At 41.0% G+C, this 19,654-nt stretch overlaps 1 protein-coding gene across 1 annotated transcript in view; it reads left to right on the top strand.

The window, feature by feature from the left end:
* The window catches only part of LOC102078921 (interferon-induced very large GTPase 1-like), a 41,011-nt gene extending 30,043 nt beyond the window's left edge, over positions 1-10,968 (top strand). Inside the window, exons 6-7 of the mRNA XM_019356011.1 lie at positions 2,971-7,323; positions 10,778-10,968. Coding sequence (XP_019211556.1) covers positions 2,971-7,323; positions 10,778-10,968 — 4,544 coding nt within the window. The remainder of the gene's footprint in view (positions 1-2,970; positions 7,324-10,777) is intronic.
* Positions 10,969-19,654: the final 8,686 nt, after the last annotated feature.

Consider the following 19,654-nt stretch of genomic DNA (forward strand, 5'->3'; position numbering starts at 1 on the left):
TGTAGAAGCAACAGTGCGGATCTGTGGCACAAGGCCTGTTACAGATGAACCTGCATACTGGTTTTTGCTGGGTAATGTGACCAAGATACAGCCAGTGGTTGGCCATAAGATAGACTTCTCCTCTTCAGCTGCCCAAAAAAAGGCTCTTGATCAAAACATAAACAGACCATCCGTAGTGAAAGGTAAAAGGAGCCGTCCTCAAAAAAGAAAAATCCCACCTGCTACTGTGGAGGAGTTGTCACTGCTATAATGCCATAATGTTTTATCTAGGGGTCCAGATTTATGCCTGAAGTGCACTGCCATGTAAATAATTTGCATTTACTGAATATGTACTGACTGAGTACCACTGTTCAAAAATTTAATAAAGAAACAAACTAAGTTTTGCCTCTTTTTTTATTATTAAAACCACTTTATAGAAAATCACATCAGTTACAATGTAGAATCCATGTCATTTATAGTTTATAAAAGACAAAATGTTTACATAAAATCATGACAGTGTTTATATGATATCACGCACTACTAACATTATTTACTGTATCTTTTGAAAAATAAATACCACTATTTATACAGCAAAAGACTTAAGAATATTTAACAGGAGCAAGTTTCATTTTCCCTGGTTTTACTACCACACTGTTCAACAAACGCAGCAAACTTTCACCATCTTATCCTGAAGGGTCACCTCTTCACCCTCACATGGAAGAAGTAATCTGATTGCCATGGTGGTATGTTTGAAGCAGGTCCCTTATGTAGCGCTGGAACCCAGTCACGATGTGTTTCATCCATTTCATAGGCTGGTTTGCTGCAATAATGCCAAATAATTAGAAACTCTATAAATAGAAGGTTGTTCCGCAGAATCACTCAGTAGGATGTTTGTTCTACTTTGCTATGACCTCAGAGCGCATCGAAAATAAAACTAATAGGCTATAAAGAGTGATACGAACATATTTAGAACTTACCGGAATGAAAATGTCTGGAGCACCAACAGATATTTGGAGATGGAAGAGAGCTGGATATCACCTCGTCTCACAGCTGCTATCCAGGCTAGACGCCTTCATTTGGTAACATCGATACACGAGCTGCCTCATGTTGCTTCCAGGTTGGGAAAGAATGAAAAGATAAACCCTTTTCAAGCTTATTCTCTTGCCGGTCGTGCGATCGAACATTGCAGCCGACCAGACAGCAAATACGAACCATGGCTGTTGTGTGTGCCTTCGCTCCCTTTTCATTTGCGCTAGACCCCCAAAATGGCGGATGGGGCCAAAATCCTTTCCACGCCCACCCCCGTGACATCACGCTCCAAAGCCCTATACAACTACTACGTTTGCTCTTGACAATGTACTTAACTGACTGTCAAAAACTTCAGCTTATAAAATTCTTCATTTAATTCTGGCACACAATGATCTCTCTTTTTAAAATTTTTGTAACAAAAAAATGAAAATTTAGAAAAAGTAATTTAGAAAAATCAGCTGGATGCCAGTCTGCATCCACAATGGAGGTTAACTGAAATGTTGTGCGTCATGATATATGTGTATATAAGAAAATATGTTTAATTTTAATTTGATGGGTAATTGTATTTTCATGTATTTTTTTAAAACATTCGTAATCATTTTTTAAAATAAAGCCAACAGTAGAAATGCATTTATTAAGCATAACATCCTCTCTACACCATGTTCAGTCTGGTATTATATGGGTGGTAATAATCAGCTATCAGTTCTGCAGAACTGCAAAAACTGATGTGCTGCCTCTTGTAGCTTTAAGCAAGATGATTTGTTATTTTTCCATTAACAAAAACATATTTTATTCCTACTTTTTTTTGTCCTGCTGCTACATTTGTAGCAAGCAAGTGACAGACTAACTACATGATCTACTCCACACACAGGATTGTGAGACCAGAGTACCTTATTAAGCCTCTAAAGAAAAGGACGACGGCAAAAGCCAGTCTGTTGAGACATCTGGAAACCAAGGTAAGCAAAAGAGGCGTGTCATAGGTATTAAATAATGAAGCAATACACAAAATACTTCGAATAGAAGAGGTGGCATAAAAGTACAGACATTCTGTACTTAAGTAAAAGTACAGATACTAGTGTTAAAAATACTCTAGTAAAAGTTTGTAATTGAAACGCTGAAAAATATTTTTGAATTTGAAATTTATTCTACTTGCCTTAAACTGTAACCAAAATATGAAATGAAAATGGTTTGTTTGGTTCATTGCGAATGGTTCATTTGGTTAATTTCATGTATTTGGTGGTTGATTTGACGCAGCAGTCAAAGTGGAGGTTAAAGGGTCAGAAGTGTCAAACACTGTTTTGTTTTTTTGTTTTTTATTTTGTTTTTTTTGCAACTGTGACTGAGTTCCAGAGCCTTGGAGGCGTGGAGCTGTGGAGGCTCTGGAACTCAGCTTTGATCATAGAGAATGTGATTCAGGAGGATGTGTCTGAAGATGAAGATGAATACCATCTTCAGGTTAATTCTCAATCTAATTGTTCCGAACCAAATGAGGAAACTGCTATCCTTATCCCTCCAAGCAAGACAATCATATCTAAAAATGGTGGAATATAGTGGTCGTCATCATCAAATACACATCAGGCAAAACTGTCTGCACAAAATATCTGTATTTTCTGTTGCATCTATTGTAGAAGGTGACTTTGCCTATAAACAGAAAAATGAGTAGGAAAGAGGATAAGTGGGATGAGATGGACTGCAGATTGAAGGCAACGGGGCCAACAAGTGCTCAGCATCTGTAGGAACTCCTTCAAGACTGTTGGATAACCATTTCAGGCGACTACCTCATGAAGGTCATTGAGAGAATGAAAATACAAACAAACAAACAAAAAACCCACTGATTGTTTAGGCTTAAATTAGTTTGATGTTTGAAAATTTGTAGTGACGTGAAATAATATCGTTGCTCAAATGTTAAACCAAAAGCAAAGACCCTGTTCCATATGTTCTGTTCTGTGTTTACTTTCACAGTGACAAAGCTGAAAAACCTAATGGAGGATATGGACATTGAACAGTACTATGGAGAGAAGCTATCGCTTGGCAGAATACTTGAGATTGATAAGAAGACCATCACTGATCAACCTGTCAAGAGTAATTCAGACCTTCCTTTGTGTTTTCTAAAGAAACTGATGATGGTTAATGTGACAGCGAGAGATGTGAAATCAGTGTGTGAATCAGACTCTGATGATAAATCACGGGATTCAAACTTAGATCTTGATGATCTGTTTGAGAGCCCAAACACTGGTAGCAAGCTAAACCCCCTTGACATAATCACTGGTCTCTTTCTGGGTTCTGATGTTTTTGTACAGCAAGAAATGGCACTAAAAATGTCCATGTGTCAGTTCTCTGTTCCTCTGCTGCTTCCTAACCATGACACCAATCAGTGCACACTCATGCTGTGGGCCATGAGGGACATTGTTAAGAAGTACAGACCTCAGTCTCTGTCAAATTCCAAGGGCTTCATTGAAGACAGAATTGTTCTCTCTAAACTTCCAATGATCTCTTTTGTCAGACTGGGTGAGTGCTCCTTGTCCAAGTCAGAGATTCTCAATAAACTTCTGAGCAATTCTCAGCAGTACCATGATACCTTTGTTCATCGCAACATGGAGTGTGGTGACAGTCCAAAGACAATATCCAACGGAATGACTGAAATGACTTGGTATCTTCCGTGTGGAAACCCTAACATTGATATTTTCAGTGAGCCAGTGGCTGTAGCTAACCTTCGTGGGGACATTGCTTCATTTGTAACACAATACTCCTTTTTGTGTCAGACATCTGCAGCAGTTTTTGTGTTCTTTGACCATTTAGATGCTGAGTTCAGTCTACTTACCAACCAAAAGCACAAGGGACAGATCTTCTTAGTGGGTAACTATGAGAGTAAGCACTTCAGTAAAGATGCTCTGAAAAACTTAGCTGCTGAAATGGGTTTGACTAAATACAACATCATTATTAAGACAAAACTGAAAAATGATGCTGACTTGGTAAAAGATCTGAGAAAAACAATCACAGATGTAGTTGAAAACACAAGGATGAAGATGACAATAGAGCAGATGGCAGACATTGCCCATGAACTGGGGATCCTGGTTGATGAAGACTCTCCAGAGTGCCAGACTGCAAAGAAAAATGCAGAAGCCATCACTGCTGAAATTACAGACATCCTTAAATACAAAGAGGATCAGCTTCCCCGGCAAGGCCAAATATGGAAAGAACTGACCTGTTTAGAGAAGGAAGAATTTCGACTTCGAAATGTTGGCTCTGAAAATATAGAAGTTTACAAAAGTGAACTTCAGCTAAAGAAACAAGGGATGCGGAAAAAGCAGATCAAGTATGACATGTCGACGGCTATGACATGCTTCATAAACGCAATATCAAGCCCAGGAACAGAGAGGTTTTATTTCCTGAAATGGATGCGAATGAACCTTGATAACCTGTCTCGTATAAAACTGTCTGAACTTCGGGAGAAATATAAAGAAATATCCAAGAACTCTGAGAACAAAGAGGAGATCAAAGAAATTGACAGACAAATTTCCAACAGCTCTCTGGGGACTGAACACTTCTTCCGTGAAATGGGTCAGATCTATGAAGCTTCACTGTCCCTTCCAAAAACAGATCGAGCTCGTAAACAGTTGCAGCATCTGCCCAAACTGTGTGCAGAGTTGTTACTTGATGGATTTCCTCTTGAGCTTGTAGATGGAGATGCATCCAACATCCCTCTCAGATGGGTGAGTGATGTTCTCTCTCAGCTCAGTGACTTGGTGTCTCCAAACAGAAAAATACTGGTAGTCACAGTTCTTGGAGTTCAGAGCACAGGAAAGTCCACTCTCCTTAACACCATGTTTGGAGTGCAGTTTGCAGTCAGCAGTGGTCGATGTACTCGAGGTGCCTTTATGTTGCTCATCAAAATCAATGAAGACATGAAAAAAGTCCTAAACTGTGACTTCATGGTGATCATTGACACTGAGGGCTTAAAGTCACCAGAACTTGCACAACTGGACAACAGTTATGAGCATGACAATGAGCTTGCTACACTTGTTGTGGGGCTGAGTGATGTCACAGTTGTCAATGTTGCAATGGAGAATTCAACTGAAATGAAGGACATCCTACAAATAGTTGTGCATGCTTTTCTCAGGATGAAGGAGGTGGGAAAAAAGCCGAAATGTGTGTTTGTTCACCAGAATGTGTCCGATGTTTCAGCCCATGAGAAGAACTCACGAGACAGGAAACTGCTCCTGGAACAGTTAAATGAGATGACCCAGGCAGCAGCCAAAATGGAAAAGAAAGAGGAGAACAAGAGCTTCACTGATGTGATGGATTACAGTCCAGACACTGGGAACTGGTACATTCCTGGACTCTGGAATGGAAACCCACCAATGGCACCAGTCAATGCAGGGTACAGTGAGGCTGTATATGAGCTCAAGAAAAACATCATCCAACTGCTGGGAAACTGTGAGTCGTCTGCTAATGATATATTGGAGTTTAAAAAGTGGATGACAAGTCTGTGGACTGCAGTAAAGCATGAAAACTTCATCTTCAGCTTCAGAAACAGTCTAGTAGCTGATGCATACATGAGACTCTGCACAGAATTCAACAAATGGGAGTGGGAATTCAAAAAAGAAATGTACACCTGGGTAACAAACGCAGAAACAAGAATCTCCAATTTTGGTAACCTTGCTGGTAAATGTGAATCTTCTGACATGAGAGACTTTCTCACACACTTGAAAACTGAAGCCACCACAGTGCTGTCCAAATGGGAGAAAAAGCTTCTTGACAATCTGACACAGTATTTCAAGCAAACAGAGGGTCATGTTTATCTTGTAGAAGGATACAAAGAGGAATTCGCAAACAGTGCAAAGAGCCTTCGGCGTGAAATGGAAAGATCTGTTTTTAATCAGCTCACTGTAGCAGCAGAAATCAGAGAGAAAAGGGCAGAAATTGAAAAAATCAAAGAAAATCATACAAAAGAGATTGAAAAGGCAGTTTGTGCACTAATTGATGAATGTCGGAAAAAGAATATCCAAATGGGAAAGATAGAACTGGAAAATGAATTTCACAAGATGTGGAGTGAAACTCTGAAGAAACTTTCTTTTTCTAAACAAAGGACAACAGATGTCTTCACCAGCGTATATCACTGCCTGAGAAACAATCTGTCACACAGGGGGAGTCATGTATGTGAATTGTTAAGCCAACAGCGTCTGCAAGACTGTGGAAACGAGCCTTTCAAATATACAAGTGAACGACAAATGGAGAGATTTGCTCAGAAACTGAGTATGATTTTCAACATTCAAGATCCAATAATGGCGGTACAAAAACTGGCTGACAGCATCATAGATGCCTGCACTCAGTTTGTAAGTGAAACAGTAAAAAGAAAAAACAATTACACTGACACTTACATCCAGGATATCTTACAAATGATTGAGGAGAAACTACAAAAATATAAAGATGTTAAGACAGACAGCAAGTTTGAAGTTTCTCTGAAACAGTACATCTGTGGATTTGCAGCCAGAGCGTTTCAGAAAATGCACGAAGATTTCATCCAAGCAAATGATCCCTACAGATGTCTGGAAAAAAACAAGGAAAAGTTTCTTGATGATTTCAAAGATATCTTCAATAAAAGAGACCAGTGTCAGAAGAAGACAGAAGAATTCACCAACAAATGTTTAAAGCCTGCTGTTGAAGACTTTGTGAGTCGATCCCTGGGACCTGATATCATTGATGAAATGCGGAGATGTGAGCAGTTCAGCACACGAATGTCCTTTCAGTATTCAGTTTTACTGGATTTACTTTCCAACGATGATCTTAAAAAATATGTGAGCTACATTGACTCATATGAGAAGTATGTCAAGACATGGATACTCAACAAAATAGTGGAGCACTTTTCAACTGTGTCAAATATATCTGAGTTTGAGTACAGACATCTCCAGTCATGTATCAAAAGCATAAATGATTCCATCAACAAGGCCAAAACAGGAAAGAGTGATGACTTGAAGACATTTGTTGAAGATATTTGTAAAGAACTTGGTCATAAACTGGTCATTTCCCAGGATGCTGTTGGTGCTTTCATGATCCTGAATAATGCTAACAAGGAACAGTTTGCTAAATGGCTCACAGTGTCTGTGAATAAAATGGAAGTTGATGTTAAAATAAAGTTTAAAAACTCAAACTTTGAAACGAAACTAAAACACCTCAATGTGAATCCCCAGAATGAGCTTTTCAACAAACTGGTTGGTTGTGGCAAACAGTGTCCATTCTGCAAAGCCCCCTGTGATGCAGGAGGAGGAGGCCATACTGAGCACTTTGCTTTACTGCATCAGCCTCAGGGTCTGGGTAACTACAGGTGGGAAAAAACAGAAAAACTTGTCGCTGACATATGCTCCTCTCTCGTGATCAGTGACGTCCAATTTAAATGCAGTGCCACAAACAATAAATATCACCCTTACAAGCGTTACAAGGAAATTTTTACAGACTGGAAAATCCCTCCAGATGTTAGCCTTGAGGCATCAGACTACTGGAAATTTATAATGGTAAAGTACAACAATGATTTTGCCAAAGAATTTAATGCAAAACCTGCTGATATTCCAGCAGCTTGGAAACAAATCACAAGAGACCAGGCAAAAAAAAGTCTCAAAGAGTCGTTTTAGAACTAGTAAGAGGAATTACAAAATGTGCCTTGTTTTGGTTTTGTTGTTGTTATATTTTTTTCAAATATACATTTATGTTTCTCATGGTTACCTGAGTCTGTATGTGGTAATATTGTACTAAGACAAAAAAAAAAAAATTCCATTAGAATTTAATGTTGTTTTTATTTCTGGGGTATGTCAAGTATTTATATATTCAGTTTTCACCTATGAAGAAAGTTGTTTTAGTTTGTTTCTTAGTAAGTAATCATATTCAGAATGTAGATTCACTTTCTTTGTCCGATTTCTTTTTTGATTTTAATATTCTTTTACTTTTGTGAGATTATTATATTATCTTATGCCACGTTATACCCCTAATTAAAGATTGTGAAATTTTTATGTAGTTTTAGTTTGCATTATTCTCCTGACTTAGAAGAAGGTGATAACTATTACATTTATTAAACTGATTTGTATTACATTAGACTGCTGATTTATGGTGAATGAATGATATTGTTTTATGATGCATTATATTGCTGAGTTATAAGAAATACTGTTTTTCAGAGAATCATGGCCTTATTTGTCTGAATAGAAAGAACAGAACATACTGCACAGGAAGCCAAGGTCATAACTTAGGCTCACTGAGAGAGAAAAAATGTGGATGTTTAGGTTTTTATGACTTTGGAGGGGGGCTGAAGCTATAAGAATGTGAGAAACGCTCAGACACTTCGAGATCTGGCAGACACCCTCCTGTCCACATCTCCCATCTGGACGTTTATGCTAAAAGTGTTGTATGGAATAATGAGAATTGTATGGAATAAAATGATTGTTGATTGAGCATTTATTCACCGAGTGTGTGTGAGTTAAAAAAATAAATAAAAGCAAAACAACAGGCTGGACTGTGTATTTGTCACATCTATTTTATTGTAGCATGTTAAGTTACATTAAATCCGATTTCAAAACAATCTCAGTGTTTTGTTCAATTTAAACACAAAGGAAGCAGCTGTGAGATTCAAGAGTACAAGGACTAAATATTCACTTGCATCTCTATGCATTAAAACATGATTTCAAACTCTAAGAACTGTTTTAGTAAACTGCATCTGGTGAAGCCTAGACTGAAATTTACTTAAAATGTTGTGACTGGTGAAAACTTCTGAAAGGTGGTTGGACACCCATTTTTCTAAAATTTTACTGATAAAACGCAATTTTGAAATTTCACTTTCAGCTATGCTTGAAAAAGTAAATTCTGTCATTCATCCAGGAGAAAGATTTAGCAGAGGTGGCATTTCTGGTTTTAAAAGAAACCACTTTAACAAATACAGATACACAGTCATTATTAAAAGAATGCATGATATGATATTAAGATCTTTGTTCAGGGCAAAAGTATCATAAACATTAAAAAAGCAGAAAATATATCTGATGAAAGATTATTAAAAATACGAGAGGTAATTATGTGATGACCAGTAACAGGATTCAAATCAGAAAGTAAATTAAAAACAACACGCATGTGGTCAGGACGGTCAAACGTCCTGAGAATAAAAAGACTCAGTGTTCCGACCCAGTGTGAAAACCATCTAAAACATATCCCTTGTTGTGAGTGGGCCCTGACACATGCTGGGTTAAATTAATAGATTTCATCCAACTGATGAATTTTATAGAAGGTTTGTCTGTAGCATTATCTATGTGGACATTAAAATCACCCACAATAAGTTTTGACAATTTGAAAATCAAAGTCAGTAAAACTGATTAGTTTCAACTTTAACCGGAAGCTCAAATGATAAGAAGGTTTCTGTGCACACTCAACAGCACAAGTGCAGCAAGGCCTGCAGGTCCCAAACAAAAAGGTGCGCTGAGAAATGAATAATCTTTAGGACAAAGATCATTGAGGGGGGTGTGATCAAATTCAGTCTGCCAAGTTTCAGTCATAAACAAGAAATCAAAGTCTTTGGACTCAATCAGATCATTATTTTTTCTCCCAAGCAGCTTCACCTGGACTTCAGCCCTTCTTCCCTTTCTCTATCTGTAGCTCTACTGGGGTTGGCTGATGGGACAAAGAGGTGATTCTGAGATTCTGAGAGTGAGATTCCCTAAGAAATGGAAGAGAAAGATTCATTCCCTGCTCCTTTGTGACCTGTTTGACACAAAGTCAAATTATTTTCCTCTTTAAAGGTGACAAGGAAATCTTCTCTCTCCATTGCTTTAGGATCTGGTTAATTTGCTCTAGTAGTACCATATGTTTGACAGGACAGCTCAAGCAAATTCTGTTTATGGTAAATGGACTGATTCTTATATGGGACTTTTCTACTCTCCCGGAATATTCAAAGCGCTCTATACAATATGCCACATTCCCCCAATCACACCCACTCATACAAGCACTTCTAAACGCAAGTGCAATCTAACCAACATTCACACGATGAACACAGGGTAACTTGGGGTTAGTATCTTGCCCAAGGATATTTGGCATGCAGACTGGGGAAGCCAATGATCAAACCACCAACCTTCCAATCAGTAGTTTATCTGCTCTACCACCTGAGCCACAGCCACCCCAGTTTACAAGTCAGCGCTAAATACTGATGAATTTTGCACACAGTAAGGATCAGTAATCCTGTCTTAATTAGAGCAGTATGGTTGATTTGTCACAAACTGAAACTGAAGAAAAGCAAATCAAACCTGTTACCTTTGCTGTTCTTAAGTATAACTTTCTCCATGTTCTCTTTAGGAGAGTGAGCTCTTATAATACAAAGCTTGTTCAACATAGCCAGGATGTTCTATTATCTGGCTCCACTTACCCTAACATTAGCAATCAGGATAAATGGTTACATAAATATGGTTATCGACTCGCTAACCCTGGGTTTTCTCTGCACGAAAGTGGTCTCCCTCCAGGGCTTCCCCAGAGGCTAAGCTTGGGATTTCAGCTAGCTTTGGACCCCTGGAGGTTATGGAGCATTTACAACCTGCACAGCCAACCCATTCACCTCCATCAGCTGGAAGCTCAGTTGAGCTAATCCAATTTGCTATGGACACTGCACTACTGTCATATGCTCAGCCACCCTTTTCGTCACTGCCAGAAGTCTCCGTGCCTGCTGGTTCTGTCTCGTCTCGGCCAGAGGTCTTCGCGCCTGCTGGTTCTGTCTCTGTGTCTTCTGGTTCTGTCTTGTCTTTGACAGAGGTCTTCGCGCCCTGGGGGTTCTGTCTCATTTCTGCCAGAGGTTTCCACACCTGGTGGTTCTATCTCACCTCAGCCCGGGGTCTCAACAACTGCTGGCTCTGTATCTGTCTCCACTGGGGGGTCGGAGGGGTTCAGCTGTCTACTGTTCCTGCTGGAGGTCCAAAGGGGTTGCTTCAGCCTTTTGTCTGAGCTGGAGGTTGGGAGGGGTCACTTCAGCCATCTGTCTCCACTGGAGGTCTCGAGGGGTCGCTTCCGCCATCTGTCTCTGCTGGAGGTCCTTGAGGGGTCGCTCCCGCCTTCTTCTGTCTCTGCAGGAGGTCCCGAGGAGTCGCTTCAGTCATCTGTGTCTGCTGGAGGGTCAAAGGGGCCTGTCCAGCCATCAGCTGCTCCTGCTGGAGGCTCAGGAGAGGGCATCCAGCCATCAGTAAATCGTCAACGCCAGGATTACTGTCGTCGGCAGCTATTTTCATAACTCAACTGCTGGGTAAAGCCGTAGGTTCATAAGTTGGGTTATTGTAACCAAATATTGGTTCAAAAATCATGACTCAGCAGTTGGGTTGGTAATGCGGCGGGTTCTTCAATTCACTCCAGAGCTTGACTAATTCTGTTGGGTCATAGGTTGGGCAGCTTTGGTAAAATAATGAGTCAAAATTTTACCCAATTGCTTTGGTTGAAGTAAGCCTCAGAAGAGGCCACATCATTCTTCACAAACTGCTGATGAAAAAAGTTACTCCAACTTAAAAATGCTTGATGTCATCTTTTAAAGTTAGTATTTGAAATGAGGCTCAGGTTGCTCTATTTGACAAACTATTTAGAGATCACTGTATACAAAACAAAGAAAGCATGAGATTGGGTCTTGCATTTGTGGGAAAAAAGTAAAAAAAAAAAAAAAAAAAGGAACACAGGCTATCTAAACTATTTCATTTAATTTAACCTAAATGACCTCTATGTTGATAACAACATCTTTTCATTTTAAAATTTAAAGGAAATTATAATTTGTCCCATTTAGATTTTTTAAGGATAGATTGCACTAATACATTGATCCCCTTTTTCCTTCGTTCACTAGGGTGTGTCCCTGCGCTTAGCTTACTTGCTACTAATGAAATAATCATGGCGACAGGAACATATGTGAATATTTATACTGCCACCACCAATATTTAGGCACCATCTTCGATCCTCAATCTGAGACCTCGGTAGCTTTAAGGTCTGCCACTCCGAAGTTTATGTGTAATCAAAGTAAAAAAAAAAAAAAAAAAAGCTTTGTATTAAGCTTTTTGGTTCTTAGTCAAGACAACGCCAAGTTGTTAAAAGGTTAACCTGGCGGGGCTGCGATTGTCGGCTGCATTCGGACCCTGCTGAGTATACAGCTAATCTGCTCTTCACTTAGATGGAGGCAGTGCTAGCTACTCTATGACACTGGGTAAAAGCAGCCTTTGACTTTACAGACGAAAGTCACCGACTTAATTGTCCAAATGATCGGTCGAGGCTACACAAGCTGTGCAATCACACTTGTTTATATATATATATATATATATTTTTTTTTTTTACCAATATCTATGTACATTCACTTTAATGAAAATTAAAAATGAGAAATGTTATCCTTGCAAACTTTTGAGTATTGTGATGGACCAGGCAGTGAAGGAACGTCAGGCACAGGTTAAAGTGCAAAAAAAAGGTTTTTTTTTTTTTTTTTTTTTTTTTATCCTTAAACACACTCGGTTAAATTATGCAGAACATTCAAAATCTTGGGCCCATAAAAGTGGTCAAAGTAACAGAACTCTTCTCAAAAGCTGGCAACAAACAATACTACTAACTTAAACAAACTAACCTACCTAAACAAGACAAAGGGGAAACTAAAACAGTGGCTGATCAGCCAACAAAAACACAGAAAGGTGTAGAACACATAAAACCCAACTAAAACTAACATAAGAAAATTCCATTTCCCACCATGATCCAGAATTGTGGTACAACCCAATTTGCAGGTCTCCATATAGGTTTGCCCCGCCCCTTTTCCACCTTTTAGCTCATCAACCAAGGGACTGGGAGCAGCTGCCACTGAGGTAAAACAAAGAAAGATTAAAACATACATACTGTTAAACATCAACACTTCACCGAGTTCTTTTGACTCCTCAGAGGCATCCGATGGAAGACAAAACACTGCTCAGTAGACCATTAAACACTTTATTCTCTTACACAATTACTTCTAGAAGGGAGATGCGTCCTGCATGACACGTTGCCGCGGATTTCAAAATGGTGACGGGCACTTGACAGTGACTTGACACCCTATTCTAGTCTAAACAATGGCATTTCCAAGTTTCCACTACAAGATGGTTTGCTCCCTGTTATCTAGTCTTCTGCAAGCAAACGTGGGCGAGAGTGTGAAGGACACATATTCTAATCTAATGTCCACTTAATACTACACTATATGATTATATGGCAATATGATTAATATGAGATTAATATAAAGCACAGTACAAAGGCTGCTGGTAATATCAGGTAATACCATTCTAACATTTCCTCTTTTGATCTGCCCCCATGGCAGATCAACACTATTGCAAATCATCAAACAAAATATCAGCGGATTGACCCTCCTTGGTTCCCAAGAGTGGCATCATGTTGTCTGCCCCAGCATCAGATCCCCCAATAGCCTGGTTAATTACCTATAACTCTCTGATACAAGGCACACAACAACAGCCACATGTTACCAAAATAGCTTTAAAAGTAGATAAAGAAACCAAAATAGACATAATAAAACCCTTCCATTACCCAAAGACAGAGGTCATCCATTCCCCTAATGGATTATTGACTCCCGATTGCTCGTGCATGGTGTTAGACAAGGTCTTCAGGCCTCCAACACTCTGGCCATGGATCCATCAGGGGCTGTATTATTAGGAATAAAAGTACAGCACATTTCGCCAAACATCGCGCACGTGCCCCTCTTTTAAGATAAGATAAGATAAGATAAGATAACCTTTATTAGTCCCACACGTGGGAAATTTGTTTTGTCACAGCAGGAAGTGGACAGTGCAAGAGTTATGAAGCAAAAATTAGAACTCCTGAGTTCTCCAGCTTGTCCTTCAGAACCGAGGGAAGAATGGTGTTGAAGGCACTGGAGAAATCAAAGAACATGATTCTCACAGTGCTTCCAGCGGTCTCCAGGTGAGCGAGGGAGCGATGTAGGAGGTGAATGACGGCATCATCTGCTCCAATGCCAGGCTGGTAGGCAAACTGAAGTGAGTCCAGTGATGAGCTCACAAGGCGCCGAAGCTGAGCCAGGACCAGCCGCTCCAGGGTCTTCATCAGGTGGGATATCAGAGCCACCGGCCTGTAGCTGTTGAGGTCCTTGGGGCGTGAAGTCTTTGGCACTGGAACAACACAGGAGGTTTTCCAGAGCTGTGGGACTCTTCCCAGCCTCAGGCTCAGGTTGAAGAGGTGCTCCATCACACCACACAGTTGGTCCGCGCAGGACCTGACGACCCTTGAGCTGATGCCATCTGGACCCGCTGCCTTCTTGGCTTTAATCCTCCTCAGTTCCCTCCTAACCTGGGTGGTTGAGAGAGACAGGCTGGAGCCTTGTGTTGAGTGTGTATTGGATGCTGTTGTTGGGGGTGGGGAGGAGTGAGCAGGGTGAATAGAGGAGGTGTGAAGTGTCTGAGGTGTCAGAGGTGGAACAGCAGCAGTGGGGGTGGGTGAGTCTGCAGCCGATGTTGGAGACTGCCTCATGGCTGAATCAAATCTGTTGAAGAAATGATTCAGTTCATTTGCCCACCTCACATCCCTCCCAGGCAGAGAGTTCTGATGTTTGTGGCCTGAGATGGTTCTGAGGCCTCTCCAGACTTCACCAACGTTGTTTTGCTGAAGCTGGTTCTCCATCTTCTGCCTGTAGCTGTCCTTCCCATTCCTTATCAGTCCCCTCAGCTCTCTCTGCACCCTTTTCAACTCCTCTTTGTCTTTGGATTTGAAGGCCCTCCTCTTCTGCTTGAGGACAGCTTTAATTTCTGGGGTAATCCAAGGTTTGTTGTTGGAGAAACACCGTACAGTCCTGGTAGGTACGGTGTTATCCACACAGAAATTAATATAGTCAGTAATGCATGTAGTAAGGCTGTCGATGTCCTCTCCGTGGTCGTCACAGATCACCTCCCACACAGTCGACTCAAAACAATCTTTAAGAGCCTCCTCGCTCTCCTCCGACCATCTCTGCACTGTGCGGGTGGCTGGTGGCTCCCTGTGCACTAAGGGCTCATACACAGGGACAAGGTGCACCAGGTTGTGATCAGATCTGCCCAGGGGAGGGAGAGGTGATGAACTGTATGCCTCTTCAGCATTGGCATACAGTAAGTCCAGTGTTTTATTGTCTCTGGTTGGGCAGGTCACATACTGGGTGAAGGTGGGCAGTGTGGAGTCCAGTGAGGCATGATTAAAGTCCCCTGATATTATGAGAAGGGCTCTCGGAGATTGTGTTTGCAGCCTGCTGACCACTGAGTGGAGAGTGTCACAGGCTGCATCCGCGTTGGCCGAGGGGGGACATACGCTGTTATCGCGATAACATGCGAGAATTCCCGGGCAGGTAGTACGGACGCATGCTAACGGCTAACAGCTCAATGTCTCTGCTGCAGAGTTGTTCTTTTACAGTGATGTGCCCAGGGTTACACCATCTGTCATTCACAAACACTGCCAGTCCCCCTCCTTTCCTCTTACCGCTGTCTCTCGTCCTGTCCGCTCGCAGCAGCTGGAATCCCGGTAGTGTCACGCTCGTCACAACATGTCTAATGCCATTCGATTCTGCACAGTCATAAGAGAAGTGGGTCCCAATTGCTCCACAAATCCTCCTACAGCATCATGAGTTAACTTTGCCAACCTAAGGATATTATAATGGACGTAGTTAATACGATCCACATTCTTATTTGGAGTAATTGGGATAAACTCTGCAATCAAAGGCAAATTTTTAAACCCAGCCGCAATTGGGTCAGCCAACTTATAGTCGTCTGGCACTTATCTGGGCACAACAATGCAGTCTTTATACACTGGTGAACCCGTAAAAAAGGTCAAACAAGCTCGTCGAACGCTTCCTCAGAACATGACGTCTACGCCTCGCCGTTAGTTGGGCATTGCCGGGTTTACCCAGTCGCACCCTCTTTTCACCCACTAGAATTAATGGGGCCCCCAACCGCACTAAGGCACACAAGCCAAATGTTCCCATTGGGATGCTCACAAACAAACGATATTCTCCGCAATAATAATACAAACCAGATCATGCCCATGAACCAATATACGTGTCCTTATCCAATGAGGCGTTCCCCCTGGCTGGAAAAAACTTCTACACACCAGTCAGCTGGAATTTCGCCGGCGTCATGCTTGTGGCTAGAAGGTTCAGAAACAGTAAAGTTAAAACAGGTATAATTTCCCTTCTCGGTCCCACTACAGTTTTATTATAGATTGGGGGAAACAGACTGGCCAACATGGTGCAGTTGCCCTCCAGAACCGCCTCCCTAGTTAATCTAAGCATACACTTAAACCCCCAGCTGTCCTCTGGATACAGGGGTGCCGGTTCAGTAAACAAATGTGGTTTGGCCGCTGCACAGTCCACACAATCAGACACATTCTGCTCTCAAGAGTTTTGAATTAACCAATCTAACCACAAATTACTATCCCTATAGCCAGTCGCCATAGAGATCAGCTGTCTGGGTTTCAATTTAGTGTAATCCGCTTCCATAATCCCTGTAAAGTTTTTGGAAAGCAGTGCTGGGGTTGGGAACAAACCTTGTAATGATCTTCTAAAGTTCACCTTGACCACCCCATATGGGTTATCCCAAACAACATCCACTCCTAGAGTAAAATAAACTACCCTATTGGCGATCCCTGTGGGTGGTGGAGCCGTCCAATTCCCCAACGACAGAGTCACTAGATTCTGTGGGGTCCTAAAATCTTGCTGTAAATTCAATTCAATTCAATTCAATTTTATTTATATAGCGCCAAATCACAACAAAAGTCGCCTCAAGGCGCTTTATATTGTACAGTAGATAGCACAATAATAAATACAGAGAAAAACCCAACAATCATATGACCCCCTATGAGCAAGCACTTTGGCGACAGTGGGAAGGAAAAACTCCCTTTTAACAGGAAGAAACCTCCGGCAGAACCAGGCTCAGGGAGGGGCGGCCATCTGCTGCGACCGGTTGGGGTGAAAGAAGGAAAACAGGATGAAAGACATGCTGTGGAAGAGAGACAGAGATTAATAACAGATATGATTCGATGCAGAGAGGTCTATTAGCACATAGTGAGTGAGAAAGGTGACTGGAAGGGAAAAACTCAATGCATCATGGGAATCCCCGGCAGCCTACGTCTATTGCAGCATAACTAAGGGAGGATTCAGGGTCACCTGGTCCAGCCCTAACTATATGCTTTAGCAAAAAGGAAAGTTTTAAGCCTAATCTTGAAAGTAGAGATAGTGTCTGTCTCCCGAATCCAAACTGGAAGTTGGTTCCACAGAAGAGGGGCCTGAAAACTGAAGGCTCTGCCTCCCATTCTACTTTTAAATACTCTAGGAACAACAAGTAGGCCTGCAGTGCAAGAGCGAAGTGCTCTAATAGGGTGATATGGTACTACAAGGTCATTAAGATAAGATGGGGCCTGATTATTTAAGACCTTGTATGTGAGGAGCAGGATTTTGAATTCAATTCTGGATTTAACAGGAAGCCAATGAAGGGAAGCCAAAACAGGAGAAATATGCTCTCTCTTTCTAGTCCCTGTCAGTACTCTTGCTGCAGCATTTTGGATTAGCTGAAGGCTTTTCAGCGAGTTTTTAGGACATCCTGATAATAAAGAATTACAGTAGTCCAGCCTGGAAGTAATAAATGCATGAACTAGTTTTTCAGCATCACTCTGAGACAGGATATTTCTAATTTTAGAGATGTTGCGCAAATGGAAGAAAGCAGTCTTACATATTTGTTTAATATGTGCGTTGAAGGACATGTCCTGGTCAAAAATGACTCCAAGGTTTCTCACAGCATTACTGGAGGCCAAGGTAATGCCATCCAGAGTAAGAATCTGCTTAGATACCATATTTCTAAGATTTTCAGGGCCGAGTACAATAACCTCAGTTTTATCTGAATTAAGAAGCAGAAAGTTAGCGGCCATCCAGGTCTTTATGTCTTTAAGACATTCCTGCAGTTTAACTAATTGGTCTGTGTTACCTGGCTTCATGGATAGATAGAGCTGCGTGTCATCTGCATAGCAGTGAAAATTTATGCTATGTCTTCTAATGATGCTGCCTAAGGGAAGCATGTATAATGTAAATAGAATTGGTCCTAGCACTGAACCCTGTGGAACACCATAATTGACCTTAGTGTCTGAAGAGGACTCTCCATTTACATGTACAAATTGGAGTCTATTAGATAGATATGATACAAACCACTGCAGTGCAGTACCTGTAATACCTACAGCATGTTCTAATCGCTCTAATAGGATATTATGGTCAACAGTATCGAATGCAGCACTGAGGTCTAGCAGGACAAGCACAGAGATGAGTCCACTGTCAGAGGCCATAAGAAGATCATTTGTAACCTTCACTAAAGCTGTTTCTGTGCTGTGATGAGCTCTGAAACCTGACTGAAACGCTTCAAATAAGCCATTCCTCTGCAGATGATCAGTTAGCTGTTTGACAACTACTCTTTCAAGGATTTTTGATATGAAAGGAAGGTTGGAGATTGGCCTATAATTAGCTAAGACAGCTGGGTCTAGAGATGGCTTTTTAAGTAAAGGTTTAACTACAGCCACCTTGAAGGCCTGTGGTACATAGCCGATTATTAGAGATAGGTTGATCATATTTAAGATTGAAGCATTAATTAATGGCAGGACCTCTTTGAGCAGTTTTAAATAAAACCTGTCCCCCCAACTCTCTTGATTTTGGGTCTGTGGTTTCCAGCTTCCAGTATACTGTGAGAGTATTATAGTATTTTATGCCACCTTATACTTCTAATCAAAGAATTGTTGAATCATTATACGGCTATAAGCCACATCATGCCTTGGATTAAAAATTGGGAAATCATTACACTGTTTTATGATGCATTATACTGCTGAGTTATAAGAAATACTGTTTTCAGAGAATCATGGCCTTATTTGTCTGAATAGAAAGAACAGATCATACTACACAGGAAGCCAAGGTCATAACTTAGGCTCACTGAGAGAGAAAAAATGTGGATGTTTAGGTTTTATGACTTTGGAGGGGGGCTGATGCTATAAGAATGTGAGAAACGCTCAGACACTTCGAGATCTGGCGGGCACCCTCCTGTCCACATCTCCCATCTGGACGTTTATGCTCAAAGTGTTGTATGGAATAATGAGAATTGTATGGAATAAAGAGATTGTGGATTGAGCATTTATACACCGAGTATTGTTCTTCCTTCAGCCCAAAGATCAAAGAATTGGGATATTTAACAGTACCCCACAACCTGTGACCAGGCACATCTCCCGCTCAACCGTGTCCACCCCTATTGACAGTAACTGTTGAATGAGAGTTGATAACACACCCAAATATCATAAATCCTATAACTTTATGACTGCACAGAAATTGAATGTGAACAAAGTCGTGGACCCTGTAACGTAGTCCAACTCTATTCCACTGTAATAATTTAAACAGGTGTTGGTTTTACCTGATGTGCTGCGTTTGGTTCGTCTCACCTTGACCTGGAATGCTGGAGTCACTGGCATGGTCTGAAGTTTGTCTCCGGGCAACTCACATGCAAGAAAAATCACAGTTACAGTAACAACAATAATAACCCCTAAAACTCAGATAACTCTCCAATTTCCCCAAACCTCCATTTATGATCACTTCTCCGATCCCTTACTTTATACTTACACTAGAACCTCTGTCTAA

This window comes from Oreochromis niloticus, linkage group LG22, assembly GCF_001858045.2.
Source record: "Oreochromis niloticus isolate F11D_XX linkage group LG22, O_niloticus_UMD_NMBU, whole genome shotgun sequence".
NCBI classification, from domain to species: Eukaryota; Metazoa; Chordata; class Actinopteri; order Cichliformes; family Cichlidae; genus Oreochromis; species Oreochromis niloticus.